The sequence below is a fragment of the Rhinolophus sinicus genome, linkage group LG03, assembly GCF_036562045.2.
Source record: "Rhinolophus sinicus isolate RSC01 linkage group LG03, ASM3656204v1, whole genome shotgun sequence".
Classification (NCBI taxonomy): Eukaryota; Metazoa; Chordata; class Mammalia; order Chiroptera; family Rhinolophidae; genus Rhinolophus; species Rhinolophus sinicus.
This window is the reverse complement of record NC_133753.1, coordinates 58826785-58845987: the sequence shown is the minus strand read 5'-3', so window position 1 is coordinate 58845987 and position 19203 is coordinate 58826785. Positions and strand designations below refer to the sequence as shown.

The 19203-nt window shown below is 37.9% G+C and overlaps 1 protein-coding gene across 1 annotated transcript in view; it reads left to right on the top strand.

The window, feature by feature from the left end:
* The window catches only part of SLC12A1 (solute carrier family 12 member 1), an 81912-nt gene that overhangs the window by 46908 nt on the left and 15801 nt on the right, over nt 1-19203 (top strand). Inside the window, exons 18-20 of the mRNA XM_074329185.1 lie at nt 794-863; nt 6824-6930; nt 11037-11119. Coding sequence (XP_074185286.1) covers nt 794-863; nt 6824-6930; nt 11037-11119 — 260 coding nt within the window. The remainder of the gene's footprint in view (nt 1-793; nt 864-6823; nt 6931-11036; nt 11120-19203) is intronic.

Sequence of the window (19203 nt, the reverse complement as noted above, 5' to 3'; positions counted from 1 at the left end):
CTTAATTTTTAATTCTAGGAAGTTGGTGCTCATGGGCATTTGAGACACATAGTCAAGATCTGAATCTCTGTTTTGCTATCTGTTAGCTGAGAATCCCTTAGGCACATAATTTAGTCTTTCTATGCCTCAATTTTATCAGGTATAAAATGGGAATATTAATAATAATAACACCTATATGACAGAGTTGTTGTGAGAATTCTGTAAGATAAATTTTAGTGCTCAGCTCAGTGTCTGTCAAATAGTAAATGCTCAATTTTAGCTGTTATTATTGATATTGTTATTAACATTATTTTGGTATATCATAGTTGCCATTTTGATTTCAAAACTATATCCCCTTCAATGGAAGCCTAAAGCACTCTCTTTTAAAGAAACCAGGTCCAGACACTGGGTGTTGGATTTGGTATCTGATGGCTTACTCGTGATGCAACAGTGAAGTATGTACTCCCACCCAGCTAGTCACAGGACAGCAGGCTCTACGCTCTGTCCCTCTGGTGGCCGTCAATCATTTGACATGCTAGCTTCAAGTGCTGTTACACTACAAGGAAGAAGCAAGATTCAGAGCTCCCTGACATTTTGATACTGGTGGCTAAATGGAAAGCATGTGGCTACAACTGCCATTTCCTGCAACAGAGGTTTTTTAAAGGACTGGACATCATAACCCTCAAAGCTGCTGGAATTGAAACTAAGAGTTGTTATTACACCATCACCCACATTATAGTCTTCCAACTATCTGGCTAAATCTTACATGCAGCCATCAGAACCTCTTCCACTCTTTTGCCTTTTTCCTACTCAGCCTAACGATGTCGAATGAGGGACCCTTTATCAAGACAAATTTCGGAATCCTTTTCAAGAAATCCAGCTTGGTAACTTAAAATAATATATATTTTCCCCTTTTGAATTACCATATAATAAATCAGTGACATACTTATATCCCAAGAGACTTTATATTCCACTTCTCCTAATAAATAACTCTTAACTTTTTTTCTCATAGATGCTTCCATTCACTTTTTAAATGAGATAAACCGTTACAGATCAACCTAACATCCTCTTTATAACCACTCAGTCCCATAGCTCTCTCTCTCCAAAGGAAATGTTATCTGTGTTTTATTGGTATTCTTCTAGTCATTTCATGTATGTGTACCAAGATGCAGATTTATTTTGTTTAATGTTTTTTTCTCTTTAATATTCTTTAAACTTTTATTGTCCTGTCCTCTCTTCTCATTGTAAAGGAGAAAAAGGAATAGTTTTTGACCAGGTCCTTCATGTAGATCCCATTTAAGAAAATTTCACCTTTAATATTTCCATTTCTTTTTTTTTCTGAAAATATATACACTATTTTAACAAAACCTAAAGCTTTTTTTGAATTCAAAGAAACTCTTAAGAAAATTCAGGGAAGACAACCAACTCCTGACTCTATGGCATGATGGAGGGCAGCTGAAACATAGATAACCCAGGGGAAACTAAAATTCTCATTTCTATCTTCAGCTTTTTCTTAATCTCAACTTTCACATCCACTGAGAAGAAATACACTCTTTTTCAGATGTATCTATTCTCCTTTAACTAGTCAGTCTCTGTCATGATGTTAACAAAGTAGTGACATGACCAAATACAGGAAGAATGAAGTGACCTAGCAGTGGGCTCTAGGATGCATGGTGAGATGAAATATGGACAAATCAGAAAGGGAAAAATTCTCTTTTCCACAGTTCCCACCAGAGCAGCAATGAAATCTAAAACAGAGTAATAGGACTCTCAATGTTTTGAGAAATAGAAATTGGAAAGAACACTGCATTTGGCCCAAATTCCTCTGTTTAATCCTAATGACATTGGAATGCCTTTGCAAATTTTTTTTCATAATGTTCATTTATTTGAAGTAGTGTCACATCAACTTCTTCTCCAGACTAAATAATTATAATTCCTTTACCCCTTTCTCAATCAATGACAAAGTTGTAATATATTCAATATTTTTAGAGCGTCTTCATTCAAATCCTGGATTAATTTATGTACTCTTATTTTGGATCCAAACTGAACTAATCTCTATAATATTTTAATTGGGTGGTAAAATTCATTTTTGTGACTATGACATATTTGAATGTTGAATAATTATTTTCTAGTATGTCTTCCCTCTTTGTTAGTTTGGTTTTTCCTTACTTCATTTGTATTGCAGCCTTGCCTCACATTAATAAGTGTGCTAAAAAGGATATTATAATCTTTTTTTAGACAAGAGAGATTCTGTGTGAAATACTTTTATGATTTCTCAATATGGCAAATTTAGGCATTAAAACAAATCTTTCTGTCACAATTAATGTTTAATCTAGATTTTTGTATTACAAATAGACATATGTTACACTGTATTTATTTAAATAAATGCCAGTTTCCCCAGGGGTTCACAGTCATTGCGGCACAACTCAATATATTGATGGTCCAATTCCTAGCTGTTGGTTTTTCTTCTATTTCATGGTTGTTGTTACCACTGAGCTTACTTGAATAAAATATGCCATCTTCCTTTTGCTGTCCATGGACTCTAGAATGGCCAAGAAGGACTAGTAGTTCAAAATGCACTGACAGTCTAGAACCCTGAGCAAAATTTGACCCATAGTGACTTATCTTTCTTTAGGCTAGGTCTTCTGGTTTAATAACTGCCCTCTTTAAATCTTTACTTTCTCCATCTTCACTGAAGGTTCTTGTTTTTTTAACTTTAATATACCAATAATGTTTTATTGGTATTCTTCTAGTCATTTCATATATGTGTACTGAAATGTAGATTTATTTTGATTAATGGTTTTTTCTCTTTAATATTCTTTAAACCTTTATTGTCCTGTCTTCTCCTCTTATTGTAAAGGAGAAAAAGGAATAGTTTTGACCAGGTCCCTCATGTAGATCCCATTTAAGAAAATTTCGCCTTTACTATTTCCATTTCTTTTTTTTCTTTCTGAAAATATATAAACTATTTTAACAAAACCTAAAGCTTTCTTTGAATTCAAAGAAGCTCTTAAGGGGCCCGGCCCGGTGGCTCAGGCGGTTAGAGCTCCATGCTCCTAATGCCCGAAGGCTGCCGGTTCGATTCCCACATGGGCCAGTGGGCTCTCAACCACAAGGCTGACGGTTCAACTCCTCAAGTCCCACAAGGGATGGTGGGCTGTGCCCCCTGCAACTAACAATGGCAACTGGACTTGGAGCTGAGCTGCGCCCTCCACAACTAAGATTGAAAGGGCAACAACTTGACTTGGAAAAAATCCTGGAAGTACACACTGTTCCCCAATAAAGTCCTGTTCCCCTTCCCCAATAAAATCTCTTTAAAAAAAAAAAAAAAAAAAGAACCTCTTAAGAAAACTCAGGGAAGACAACCAACTCCCAATACATGCCACAAAAGTCATCCAAACTTTCTGAAACATTATCATGTTCCAGAAAACACTATGGTAAAAATCAGTACATAAATAATCTGATCCAATTTAAATAGCGTATTGAAAGGGAAGTGATCCCGGAAATCATCTAGTGTTGTGTAATAGCAATTTAATACATGCCACAAATGTAATGTAAAATTTTCTAGTAGCCAATTAAAAAAGTAAAAAAAGGTACAGTTAATTTTAATAATATATTTTATTTAATATTTCTAGATTATTTCAACATGCAATTAATATAAAATTATTAATGAGATGTTTTACTTTTTTCATACTAAAGCTTCAAAATTCAGTATGTGCTTTACATTTTCAGCACATTTCAATGTGCATCAGGCACATTCAAATGCTCCATTGGCAACATGTGGTTAACGGCAATCACCCTGGGCAGTGAGGACCTAGACAATTTCCTTATTCTTAGAAATGTATGATCCACACCAAGAGAGGACGAATGCATAACCCGGTATCAGCTAGGCAGTGCCAGAGCCAGACCTAAACCCAACCTTCAGGTTCCCAGTTCAGTCCTCTTTCAGCTCTGCTATCGAACAAACGCAGTGGTGCAATTGGGTCCAAGTTTCAGTGAGATTGTGAGCACTCAGTTAAGATAATAAAAATCAACTTTGGATAAGCAACTACTATATTCCAGACATCACATTAGGCACTTTATCATGACTACTACTTATAACAACCTTGCAGGACAGAAATTGTTATCTCTGTTTTCAGAATAACATACCACAGCTCACAGATTATCAATTACCTCCAGAGTGGTCACGTGTAGATGTGAAACCAGTTCTGCCTGACTGCAAAGTCTGGTATCTTTTTCATACATTCAAAACGCTTTCCAATCCAAGTGCAGTCTGAGAACCAGCACTGCATCTATGTCACCAGGGCATTGTTAGAAAGGCAGAATCTTTTTTTTTTTTGGGGGGGCGGTTGGGGGGTGAAGGGGAGCAGGATTTTATTGGAGAACAGTAATCTTGAGCTCCATTCCAGACCTACACATTGCATTTTATCAAGATTCAAGGTGGACTGTAAGAAATCTAAGAAAATTAAGGAATTCCTTTTGAATTCCTGGGGATAGGCACAGCAAAACCAAAGAAGAGAGGTTCTGTTCCAATGAACTATGACTGATACACTGGAAATGCAAACCAAGGTTTCCTTTGGCCAACAGCATACATTCTGTCCCATATTTATTGAAATGCAAATTTGTTCTGATACTTGATGACATTCAGGATCCTATTAAAACTTCAAACTATTTCTGCATCTCACACTGCATGTAGCAATGCTCAAGTCAGGCATTCTTTTCCTTTTTTCTTTCACAAATGGTGTGAGGGCAGCTGCTAGACTAAATAAATGCATGGTGATGATGATCTGGGTGGAAAATCTCCCTATCCTCCTAAATTATTTCCAGAATGTTGAATAAATTGTAATAATCTCTGTGGTTCCACACTAAAGCCCACAGTTCTCCCATCTTTCCTCACTTACTCTTTCCTTTTGCCTCCCCTTCCATAGTAAGTACGCTTTCCCTAGTTCTGAGTTTCATAATTCAGAGTGCCAGAGTTTCCCTTAAACAATCCAAGAGCCCCTCAGAAATTGTAGAGTTTGGCTTTCTAACCATTTTGCCTTTAATATGGTTGAATAGCCCTGATTCTACATATACCAAATGATGCACGTAGCTTTCAGAGTTGTCAAAATTCAGGACTGTATCCAAGCAATTCTGATGCTTGTGCAGGCAGGAAAAGAAAAAAAATATTGATTAAATTGTAATATTTTGGAGATTAAGAGTATTTGACACATTCCTGTCTCTAAGGTCACTGGAGAACACTTGCAAAGTAGCTGCACACACAGAGAAATCATTTCTGAAAGACCTATTACCCCCAGTGAGCCTCTTTCGTCTGTTATTATTTGCTAAACCATGGAAATAGATGTCATTGCAAGATGCTGATATTTCTTTCCATAGTGAGTTACTTTTCAGTGGCTCTTTGGTTAAATATGTTGGGAGGTTACACATTTAATGTAAAATTATCACAGAAGATTGGAAAAATAATAAAAATTTCAACTAGGAATGGGAGGATAGACATAGAATAAGAACAAGGAGATATAGAAAACAATTCATGTATTAATCCAGAAGGAACTATAATAAAAAAGAAAATGACAACTCACAAAGCTTGTTCAAACAAGTTTCTTCAAGGAAAAGTGAAATGCAGAGGGGTCATGACAAAGGGCAGGACAGAGTGGTATTAAAGAGAAGCACTGACAATTACACCATTTTAGATAAAGTCTTCTTTGCATCTAAGAAATTATGGTATGAAGGACCACATCCCCAAACTGTAGTCATGGAAAAGACTACATCCATATTGCCATGCATCTGCCAAGGGCCAAGTGAGCTATTCTGTTACCTGTACATTTCTAAGAGCAATATACCAAATGTGATGGAGGCAAAATTTATTTCAGGAACCCTCCATCAATGTCTACTGTCCCCTCTAAAATATCCTGCTCTGGTCATTTGTTTCACAATTCCCATGACCCAGAATGTCCTTCTTTCCCTCCCACTGCTCTCCTTATCTTTACTGGCAAGATCTAACCAACCTGCAAGATCCAGGACAAATGCCACCTCTCCCATGAAGCCATTCATGAATCCTTAACTGGAATACAAGGTTTCTTCCTTTATGCTCTGCAGATGAGTTCCTACTGCATTTGCCCTTGAGTTACAATTGCTTATGTGCATCTTGTTTCCTCCACCGTATTCTAAGCTCTTTAAGGCCAAAGATTATGCCTCACCACTGTGCCACAGCACCTAACATAGTACTTTGCAATTAATAGGTGCTCTATAATATTGCTGGATTAAATTTAATTAACTGGAAGCCATATCCTGTCATCTAATAGGGGTATGAAACTTCTGATATGGAAGATGGCTATTAATGATACTGTCATATAAGAGAATTAAATTCTGGAAACATAGTTCAGTTACTCTTCCGCAAATAATATAAGCAGAAGTTTCAGTGATCCTTGTATATAAGAATTTTCCAAACATGGATTTTATAGCTAATGACATTATGGCTATAACAGGTGGAAATGAGCTTTAAACAACTAAGTTACAATACGCATGCCAACAGTTAAGCCGACCCTCCCTTGATTTTAAATTATTGAACCATTTTAATGAGTATGTCAGAAGAAATGCAAATGACTGCTAATTTAGAAAAGCTACATTTCTGTCATCTAAAATCCATTTAGGGCTGAGATGATTTAAAATTAATCTTTCTATTTTATGCTTGGATATGGACACAAAGGACATGCACTGAAATGTCATCTAATCTTCAGAGTCATCAGAACATTACTTCAGTGCTCTTTTGGACATTATTTTTCCTTTGCAGTGGTAGTTTCCTGGTATGGTAAGGATTGCTGATGTGTTTATCTCTTCTGTGTAGGCCTCGGGCTTAGGAAGAATGAAACCAAACACTCTGGTGATTGGATATAAGAAAAACTGGAGAAAAGCTCCCTTGACAGAGATTGAAAACTATGTGGGAATCATACAGTAAGTGATGGCTTTCAAGATGTGTTCTTGTTTATAAAGCACTAACCAGGGCAGTACATAATTGACACCATTATACCAGATTAAATTACCTGAGAAGAGGACATTCCCCTGGTACTCTGAATTCTTTACCAAAGTGAAAAAACACTGCCAATAATAGAACTTGAGGGAGTCATAATGTCAAAGGAAGCAGGGTGGGGGAAATTCGGAGTCAAAGAAAAAGGTAAATACTGTGTTTCCCCGAAAATAAGACCTAGCCGGACAATCAGCTCTAATGCGTTTTTTTGGAGTAAAAATGAATATGAGACCCGGTATTAGATTAGATTAGATTAGATTAGATTAGATTAGATTAGATTAGATTAGATTGGATTGGATTGGATTGGATTAGATTAGACCCGGTATCATATCATATCATATCATATCATATCATATCATATCATATCATATCATATCATATCATACCCGGTCTTACATTACAATAAAATAAGACCGGGTCTTATATTAATTTTTGCTCCAAAAGACGCATTAGAGCTGATTGTCCAGCTAGGTCTTATCCCAAGGAAATACGGTATTAAGAGTTAGAAACTTAGAACCTATTTATAAGATTAAAAGCAAAGGACAACTAGTTAAGGAAGGAACTTTTCTTTCAAAACAACTGGAATCTTGGATTGGCTGGTGTGCCCAATTTAGTCATTGTCTTCTGAGCCAATGTAACGTAGTCACTACCCCAAAGCCTCAGATTTCCCATGGTGAATATGAGGGTCCCATATACCGGTTGCCTCAGCCATGTAGCAGTGATGGTTTCTGCACAGAATGTGAGTTTTAAATGGTACGTGAAGTCTGATACCTTAATATTGAAAGAATCTTGGGATAAAGGTAATAATGATAGTCGTTACCGGATGTGCAGATACCAGGCTAACATCCTTAACATGAGTTATCCCATTTAATTCTCACCAGAAGACTTGGAAGTAAGTACTGCTATTGTTCTCATTTTACAACTAGACACACAGACATTAAAAATTAAGTAACATGCAGAAAATGACAGAGTTGAGTAAGTGAAAGAACTGGAATTCCAACCCAGTACTACCTCAATTCAAACTTCAAAGTCCTGACCACATATTATACTGCCTCTAGAAGCACAAAGTGTTACCTGGCTTGGCTCCTTCTTTTGCCTAAGAGAAGACAAATTCTGCACTTACTGAGAAGCACAGGGTGTTCTCAGTGACCATGCTAGAAAATTGAGCCTTTCTTCCAGGCTTGAAAATACTTAACCAGATTCATCTCAAGGGGAGCAATGTTAGCTATGCCCAACAGACATCTTTTGTGTCAATTGCTCTCAAAATGGAAGACTTCCTTAGTTCATGGTCTGGCTTTGCTCTGATTTCATACCACAGGGTAGATGGAGAACATGCCTTGAGAGGTCTGACTGCATTTAAAAGTCTAATATACAGGAAAGCAATCCTCACCCATCAAAACAAACATACTCAGTGCTTTTTACGCTCAGCTATGTCCTCTGGCCTCTGCTAGAATGTGCACCAATTTATCATTATTTGGGGGAAGATTTAGGCAACACAACAAAGCATTCTAATATTAGTTCTGCTGAAAAGAAGCATAAGAAAATACTTTTCATCTTTTGAAATTACATGCATTACTGACCAAACAAAAATTCACTTAGTCTTCCTAACATGGGAACCCTATGCATTAAATGCATTCTCCTGAATTGTATTCCCCAAATATACAAAGCCTGGATGCCACCTGCTGCCATCTGGCTCCTGCTGGTGCTCTAAATTCAGTAGGTGAAGGCTAAACCAGGTGATCAAGGTCAGAATTTTGCCAGGCTCAGCAAACGGCATTTTGATATGTTTCGAATCAGTCAGCTGCTGACCAGATGTTCTTGGAAATGGATTAGATCTGCTCTCTGTTATCCAGATTCTTCAGTAAAATTTCATCTTTACCTTTGAGAAAAAGGGGTGAAGGGGAAAGAAATTTCATCTTCACTTTTGGAACAAAAAGGGTTGGAACAAATAGGAAGGAATATGTAAATCTTCAGTCATGGAATCCATTATTTAATATAAAATTACCTGGGAGCATCTTCCAACCTCCCCACCATCCCAAACATTCTAGAAATTCAAAGGGACCAAAATAATCAAACCTAGTAATAAAACGTAGAGGAGAATTCTGGCTTTTATACCAAATTAATAATCGGTCTTTTTAGTAATAAAATTCAGGGTTAAGGTGGCTCAAATTTGTACTAGTATAAACTTAGCTGACTTGGTAAAGTTAAATGATTTTACTGCCATAGCAATGGGGTCAATATAGAAAAAAGACAATCAGGCAACCATATTGTATTGTATTTTCCTTTTTAACATTTTTGTTTTGTTTTATGACTTAAAATAAAGCACAGTATTATTGTTATCATAAGGATATTGTTATAATAGTATAGTATTTTACTAGTTTTATTTGTATAAAAGATTTTAAATATCTGTAATATTTTTAAGTATGGTTTAATTTTAATTAGAATCTTTGTAGTTTTTGTTGGCTGTGTTAACGAATTACCTCAAACTTAGTGGCTTAAAACAACACAAATTTATTAGCTTATAGTAGTGTGGGTTAAAAGTCTGACACTAACTCACTGGAGTAAAACCAAGGTGTGGACTGGGCTATATTACCTCCTGGAGACTCTAGGAGAGAATTCCAGGCCTTGCTTCCCCAGGTTCTAGAGGCTGGCCCCGCTGATGCTCCCCCCCCCCCTTCCTTCATCTTCAAAGCCCTTGATGGGTCAAGTCCTTCTCACATCATATTACTCAGATCTCTTCTCCTGCCTCCCAACTTCACTTTTAAGGACCCTGATGATTACATTGGGCCCATCTGGATAATCCAAGATAATTTTCCCATCTCAAGGTCCTTAACCTAATCACATCTGTAAAGTCCCTTTGGTCACGTGAAGTAATTTATTCACTGGTCCCAGGGATTAAAATGTGGAAGTCTTTGGGGGCCCCAAATTATTCTGCCTAACACAAAGTCCAAATAGTTTTTGGGGAACACACTGTTTAGTTTTTATAATCAAGGACAATTAGAAACAAGATATATTGGAAATTTATTTTGTGGCAACTTTTGCTAGAATGAATCTATTTTGTTAAGTGAAGATCACTTATGCTTTGAATTTTGAATGGATATTCATATTATACTGAAATTTTTATATCATTATTTGAAAATTCAGGTTTACTCTGGCTATTGAAAAAACTTGTTTGCATATAGGCACATGAGGGGAAAGAAATTTCATCTTCACTTTTGGGAACAAAAAGCGGTGAGATAAGCACAAACTGCATTGTTTCTAGAGGAGGTGACTCAAAGGAGAGGGTCCTGGGCTTTAGATCCATAGAAGATTGAACAAAGGAACACCCAAGGAGAAAATTTTAAATGAACTCAAAATACTAATTGGCTTGTGCCACATTTAGAAGTAGAGAAAAAAATATTCTACAAGAACAGTCATAGAAGAAAGAGAGCTTTTCTTTTCCTTCTAGATAATCTAATTCCTTTCGGTTGGGTGTACGGAAGACACAACAGCCAACTTCAATAGCATAGGGTTGCCATGAAAAAGCCTTGCTTCAGGTGGTCTGTCCAAAGTCAGTGGGAAAAGTTCCTGAGAGGAACTGGAGACATTTTCACCTGGGAATTTGATGACAGCAATGTTGTAGGATTCCCCCTCAATGGGTAAGAGGTTTGGCTGATGATTTCAAAGGGTCTTTGCAGCTTAAAAACTCTCTGTTCTAAGTATTTCAGAGATTGTTTCATTTACATTAGAAAATAATAAATTTCTTAAGTATGTAACACGCTCTTAATCAAAATTCTAGTTGATAGTATTGTTTAAATAAATTGGTTCCAGAGTAAATGAGTTAGTTATCTCAGTTACCTTTCCCCAGAAAACATTTTTAAAAGGCATAAACAGAGAACAAACTAAGAGAAAGGCATCAGCTTTTAGTTGTATTCTAACGTGAATTTTCTTAGTTTAATTGCATTAAAATCCTAGACGCAAGTTTAATAGTTATGCAAAACTTGGGGATTAAAGCAGTCGTTTAAATCACTAACCACTTTGCTTCCACTTTCAGTGATGCATTTGATTTCGAGATTGGTGTGGTCATCGTCAGAATCAGCCAAGGGTTTGACATTTCTCAAGTTCTTCAGGTGCAAGGTATGTACTTTCTTTATTCAACCAACAAATGTTTATTGAGCCCCTACCCCATGCCTGGCATGGAGTTCCAAGTGTGGGGGCCAGAGTAATCAGTGCACAGCACAGACACAACCCCCTAACAACGGCACTGGTGTTATTGTGCTGGCCCTGGGTTTGTACACTGCCCAGTGTTTCCCCCATTGCTAAGGGAGGTGGCCTGTGTCCTGCTAACCAGAAAAGTAGAACAACCCAGGGTAGTCATCAATTATTCTTCTTATCACAAAACCACAAAGCCAGCATCACTGAAAATAAACACCTTCGGTAAATTAACCTGCTGAATTAATTTCTGCAAGATGTTTCAGAAAATGAAGATTAATTCCTTCCTCAGAAAACCATGTATTTTGTTTTTAAGAGTCTATGATCTAGTTTACAACTAACATGGAAATGAGCCTGAATGTATCGTGCCATGAATCACTAATCTAGGTCGGAGACAAAAACACTAATTCAGATTAGTGACCCTGCTTTTTCCCTATGGAGGGTAGGGGGTCCACTTATACAGGATTTATTTTCAATTGACCTGAGCAGTTCAACTGACTGAAGTTCAATTGAACCTCACAGTTCAATTGAAGTGAAAAGTATGAAGCAGATAATAGTAAAATATGAGGCTGCTGATATAATACCTGATTTTAAAAGCCCTCATTTGCCACATTTAAAAATGTGGAACATATTCTTTAACCAATGAAGAACCATTGAAGAGATTTGAGTGAGGGAGTAATGTGGTCAAATTTAGATCTTATATCTTAGGTCTTAGATCTCATGCTCTGTTACCTGGGCGTGGATTCATGGGGACTAGAAAGAAAACAGAAAGACAAACCCAAAAGGTTTTTATAATCATCAAAATTAGAGAAAGTGACAGCCTGAACTAGAGCTAGGGATAGAGAAAAAAAGGCCAGAAGTACTTTGGAGGTATAAAGAGCAGCATTTGGGGGTGGCTGGATGTGTAGAATATGAGAGGGGAAGGAGTGAAAAAGATTCCTCGGCTGACTAAATGAATGGTAGTTCTACCAATGGAAATGGCAAAACACAAGCGGAAGCGTAGGTTTAATCAAGAGATGACTGGTTCAGTTTTAAACACTCTCCTGTGGGAAATTCTACTGGAAATGTCCAATAGGCTGTTAGAGTCCTGGTCTTAAAGGAGAAATGCAAGCTGGAGATGTAGATATTGGAGATATTATGGGCCAAATTGTGTTGTTCCTCCCACCACCACAGCCCCCAAATTCATATTTTGAAGTCCTAGTCTCAGGTGTGACTGTATTTGGAGATAGGGTCTTTAAAGAGGCAAGTAAGGTAAAATGAAATCATTAGGATGGGTCCTAGTCCAATATGATTCGTGCCCTTATAAAAAGAGATTAGGACACAGATGAGCACAGAGGAAAGGAGGAAGACAGCCGTCTACAAGTCAAGGGGAGAGGCCTCAGAATGAAACCAGCTCTGGCAGCACCTTGATCTTGGACTTCTAGTCTCCAGAACTGTGAGAAAATAAATTTCTGTTGCTTAAGCCATCAAGTCTGTGGTATGTGTTATGGCAGACCTACAAAACTAATACAGGAGACATCATAGTTAAGGGGAAAATTGAAACTATGACACTGGAAAATATAGTCCAAAGAGTGAAGTACTCAAGAGGCCCAAGGCACGGGAAAGGGACCCCAAAGAAGGAGCAGGGAAGGAACTGTCTGAAAGGTAAAGGAACCAGGAGTCTGTGGTGGCATGGAAACCATGGGAGCAGAGTGCTTAAAATGAGAAGAATCATCAACATTGTCAAGTACAGCATAAAATTCCAGACAGACTATAAACGAAATATAATTGACATGGCACAGATAATCCTAGTGAGCCTAATTGCTGTAGAGCAGTGCTGACAGAATCCAGATTGCAGCGTGCTGAGGAGAGAATATGACATGAGGAAACAGAGAGTGTGGATGTGGCCAGACATTCTGAGAAGTTTGGATGCTAAGGAGAAGAATATGATTGAGGAAATTTACTATAGGGAGAATTATAGACCTTAGAATGGGAGACAGAGGCATGTTTTTAAAATAAGAAAAAGGGCCCAAGAGAGTGGGGCAGATTGAAGATGAAGGTGAAAAAAAAAAAAGTGGGGGGGGATGACCCATGGAGCAAAAACCTGGAGGAACAGGAAGAATCAAGGAAAGAGCATGGATGGAAGAGTTGGCCTGAAACAGAAGAAAAATGCTTCATCTTCTAAAATTAGAGCATAAGAGGAGAGGATTGATGCTGCGGTATATAATTTTGTAAGAATGGAGTGACAAATTGAGGAGGATCATGCATAATAGTCTCAGTTCTCTTTTCGAAGTTGGAGCAACTTCTCTAGTTGTCCAGTTTTTCTCTAGCAGCATTTGGTCTCCAAAGTGGAAGAGTATCAGGGTTTTGCTAGGCAGGTTCAGCAGAAAGGAAAAGCCCGTGAGGGATTTGAGAATGCTGGTTCCTGATGGGTCCAGATTCTATTTGGCCATTTCACAATTGTCTCCATCATAACAGAAGGGAACAGGAGTGGATTAGGTGAATTTTCTGATGCAAACCATTTTGGTGTGTTACAAGGGAGGAGGCGAAAGAAGAAGAAGCTAGAGATCAAGTGTTTGTATAGAACAGAGAACCATTATCTGCTATGTAGACTCTATGTTTATGTACAAAGAGCTTTAAAAAATAAAATTGAGAATAGAGTCCATCCTATGCAAAATTGTAGCATAGAGGTTACCTCTGGTGCCTTCAGTATTCCATTTTTATGCTACTTTTCTCTTTTTATGGGCTTTTTACATTTATAGATCGGATATACGAATTCTCTCTTGGTGTTCATGATTAATTTATATTCCTTCCTAGTAGAACTTAATGTATTAGTAGCAACAATAGCTAACATTTTGAGTACTTATTATGTGCCGTGTATTGTGTTTCACGTTCACATACATTATAGCATTTATCATCCCAAATACCCTATGAGGAAAGTAGTATCATTGTCCCCATTTTACACTTAATGAAATTGAGGCATTCACAAGGCTTGTAATTGGTAGAGCTGAGATTCAAACATGTCTGTTTGAAGTGCTGTTCTACCTTTGAAAGCTAGAGAGAACAATGACTTACATTAGGAGAAGCAATAGTAAAATCTGAGATAATGGAATGGAACAAGGATATTTCCACCCAGTCCTTTAAAAACCCATAGGGGCTGCCCGTCTATGTTAACACAGACATGAATTGAGGATGATTATAAGAACCTAATTTTAGGAAGCCTGTTCTTTTGCTAACTTTCTATATTCTACTTTAATTTGCCTGCCTTTTGTGCTATAATGTTTTTCCATCTAAACAATGAGAATACAAAATACAATTTGTATTTAGATTACGTATTTGTTTTGTATGTTATGTTGATCTCTTCAAGTTGAAAGATACGTTGTAGCTCAAAAATATTCCTCCCACCTCTCACTGCTCCATCCACCAAAATGTACCATCAATTTCATTCTATAAAGCAATACAGAAGCAAATTCTGTGGTATTTCTGAAAGAATCCTGGCAGTGAACTGCATCCCCTTTTAATTTCCCAAGGGATGTATCTGATTTATATCAACTTTGATGTCTGAAATATTTCTGCTTCTTAGTCAAGAAGGCGAAAATATAGTCGGATGCTAGTAAAATAATTATAAGTACCAATTATCTAGGGTAAACAAAAAACAATGTTACACAAATACATGAAGAACATGCAGCAAAACAATAGCATAATGATAGACATTAACTTCACGCCACATTTCCATGCATTGTTTGAAGTTTATGTAATTCATGACACAGCCCTCATATTAGATTTTGAATTGGAAGAAATAAGCTTGTGTTTCATTATATTATACTGTAATACAGGGCTTAATAAGAGCCTGATAAATCTTAACGATTGCATTACACTATGTTAATGATTATCATCACAGCTTTTCCAACACAGGCGCCACAGTGGCATCACAGATTATAATTTAAAGGAAATATTAGCAACTCAGAGTGCCCATACACTGTAGTTAATAAAGCAGTGAATAGAAATCACCTTTATAGGTAATTTACCAGCTAATGACAATTATTTCTATACTGTGTCGCAGGCTTCTGTGAAGAGAATAACTTTTTATAGAGATAAGATCGATGCGCACAGCATTCTAACTTGTATACAGCAGCAACTCAACCAGTACTGGTGGCTGACAGTTTCTCTTAATAAATTTATGTATTGCCTGACAACACAAAAACCCGGTGTTTCATATTGCTCGATTCCCAAGGGTATTTAACAAGTTGGCCAACTTCAACAAAGAGTCCAAATTATACTGGTAGGAATAAAGTGATGAAATGTGATTTGTAATATATTGCGGTCAAGTGTTCCGTGTAAGGACTGCCCGATTTATGACCGTCTCAGAGCATGGGGATTCTGCTGTGTCTGATAAAGTGGCTGAGCAAAATAAAGATAGATGGCAGTGTAGTAAATAATGACTTCATTGGAAGGTGACCACCGCAGGATCACTAGGACGTGATCAACTGCCTTCAGTTGAACTTGACTTTACCTGGGCTACGGCATGTCGATTCATGTGAGTATTTATAGCTTTGAGTTGATTGACCGAGGGAAAAAAATATAATTTAGTAATTAATGAAGAAAATGGATGTTGTGAAGTGGGAGGGGATGCACTTTCTTCAGGGATTTCCCTGTGCTCCCTTCTGTTGTCAGATAATTGACTACTCTTCTCCCCTTAAGGTTCAAAATGAATTGTAATGTGTAGACTCCTGCCTATTTCTAAAAGACATCTTTTTTTAAAAAAACAAAGTAGGACAGAACATTGGAGGCAATCTTGGTAACTAAATTGAATTTCAAAATATGGTCACTCCAGTTTGTTACCATACGTTCAACTTATAAACTCAGACACTTGAAAACAGAGTAACTACTGTTGAAGTGGCTTTGGCATTTGCACAAAGATATGGCTCAGGATTCACTCTTTGTTCTTACTGTGAGAGCTGTTTGAAGAATTGGTTAGAAACCCACTCGACTGAGAGAACCTAAAGTTTAAGCTTTTTTCATCCATCATTAGAACATCAGAGATTCTCTTAATCTTGGAAAGAGAGAAGGGCAGGGTTTTACTCTCTGTCTAGTATTGTGGCTGTGTAAATCATGATAGACTATGGAGTTTTCTAACACGGAAGATTAAAATTCCCACCTGAGGCCCAGGTGGTGGTCCTTTCCTGCGAAAGGACCCCTTTCCTTGCCTCTTCATTCTTCTGATTAATCCTGCCATCCTGCCTTCTGTCACATTCCAGCCTGATTTGTACCATCAGCCCTATAAGCCCCTCTTTTTATACCTGTATATATGGCATTAACTCTGCTTCTTTCAAACATTGTCTTTTGTACTTACCCACCCTCCATGTACACACATACTTTACACACCCCACTCCCAACAACTATTTACTTGTTTTTCTTCCTTTATAGAGATAATACTTTCAAATGTATTGAATTATATTAACAGTATGACCTGTTCTTTTCTTTCGACAAACTATTATTTTAGCACTTATGGTGGTAGGCACTACTAGGGAGGGGTGGGCAAAATAGAAAATGTGAGAGGGAGTATGTGAAGTCTAAGCACAGGCTTTGGAATCAGACAGACCTGGGTTCAAGTCCCAGGTTGACATTTTTGGGCTGTGTGATTTTAATGAAATGACTTATCCTCTCTATGTTTCACTTCTCACATTTTCAAATTAGAATAATTATAGTACCTACATTACAGATTTGTTATTTTGCATTAAAGGATATGATAGGATATCCCATCCTGTCATATAGTTTGGTATTATACTTGTCACAAAATAAACTCTCAATAAATGGTGGTAGTGAAATATAACATAAGCTATTCTCCAGGAGTTTGCAGCCTAGTGGGGGTAAAATAAAGATGTATTTTAAAACTCTATTCCATGTCCCACAGTTATAGTTACTGCAATAAAATCTGAAGCAGAGTATTATGGAAATGTAGAGCATTGTGTAAATTTCTCTGATTAGGGAATTTCGGGTGGTTTCTTCAAAAAGTGCAGACTGAGTACTCCTTTCACAGACAGGTATTGGCAGTCAGAGAATATCACTGAGAAGGGATGGTAAACAGGAATGAACAGTAGAATTGGAAGTGGAAGACAATACTTGGGTCACCAGTTATGGAACCATGGACAATTCACTTGAACTGTCCAAACCCAAGTTTCCTTTACATTAAAAAAGCTCTGCCTGCATTACTAGCTCTGCCTGCATTACTAGCTCTGCCTGCATCCCAGTTTTGGTGTTGGGATCAAATGAGATACTATGGGGAAAGCGTTTTATGAGTCCTAAAGATCACAAATGTAGTGATGGTGGTGGTGAGAGCAGTGACGAAATGAGACATTTTTATTGTCAGCCTCTTGGAATCCATTCAAACTACCTTGGCTCACCCACCTTGAGCCTAATGGCCAGCTAGCCAGTCCTCCGGCTGAAAGAAATGTTTTGACAAAGTCTGCTCTTGATTTCGTATGCAAACAGAGGCAAGCACTACACCAGAGAGAATGCAGAACAGAGCATCAAAACATTACTTCTACTTCGTGCTAAAATGAGAAAAGGAGGGAGTGCGCGAAAGGAGGCCTGAGATCACCTATAAAGTGAATAATTAAGAATTAACTCTAATGGGAATTTGCAAAATCACTGCGCCAGTGGTCATACTACTGTGTGGATCTGAACATCCAAGATGGCCAAGCAAGCCAATGTTAGCCTTCAGAATAGACTCTGTTGGCCTCTGTCTCTGTTGTCGTTGAGGGACCTGATAAATCTGACTCATTCAAGCAAAGTCTGGTTTTATCTCTCAGGCCTGGCATTTTGCAGTTTCCTCTGTCCAGGGTGGGCTGTGTACACACCTTCCAGCAAGGCGCACTCAGCCAGCTGACCCTGGTACAAAGGAGGATTCATCTTCTTTTCTCCGTTGTCCGAACCAGAGGAGTGGCTAATCACAGGGTGTGCTGGAGCCCAGCCAAAAAGCAAAGCAAAGCAACCCTCTCCCTAATGTGGCCCTTGCAGCTGTCCCCAAAGAAACTCACAAATATGTACCTTCTACACGACTGCAAAGAGCAGTTACCTCCCAGCTGCTTTCTGCAGCACCCCAAAATGTGGATAATAGCTGGGGACCGGGGTGCTACCAATCTTACTGCTCTGGGTAGCCTGGCATATGTACTTGTATTTTAGGGTCCTCCCTTTACAGTGACATGTTTGAGGCGCCATAGTTTGGGGGAATTAACTTGGCAATATACCATGTGCCTGAGAGCATTTAGTTCCTCTGATGATGAAAAGTTAGGGGTTAATAAGACAACTCTGAAATAATATTAATAAGACAAAAGCAAAAGTTCTCTTCAAAGTGGAAAACATGCAGGATTTGGAGTCAAGCAGACATTTGAACACTGTTACTTGCTGGATGACATCAGACAAGTTACATAACCTTTCTGAGCCTCAATTTCTTCATCGACAAAATAAGGATAATCATAGTAACTATCTTAGAGTTGTTCGTGCAGCAAAGTTCCTGGCACCTGTGAGTGTTAATAAATAGCAACTACTAAAATAACTCCAGGCTTCTCAGAATACTCAATTTGCTTTGCACGACTAAACCCATTTCCAGGAGTTGCATAAATACAGTGCCTATAGAATGTTACTCGTTGCTTTGTTCTTTAAGGAGCAGCAAAGCACTATGGGGGAACTGTTGTTTATTCTTTCTGCAATGCCAGGGAAAGGGGAAGGGTTACAGTTTTCCATTTCACAGATAGGAAATCAGAGGCATAGAAAAAGTCAATGACTTGCTTAATGTCACATAAAGCCAGCAGCAGAGCTATGATCGGTCATGCTCCCCAATGCAATGCAGCTTATGTTCACCTTTCAAAAGTCAGGGGTAAGCCCCTCCTGTCTGAGCTTTAATACCATCAGTATAATTTCTCAGATTTTCTGTAGCTGCTGATCTTGAGACCCTTTGAAGCTTTGGGGAAATCACATGGGTGATTTGACCTTAAATCTCATGCCACTGGCAAAAGATTAATTGCTAA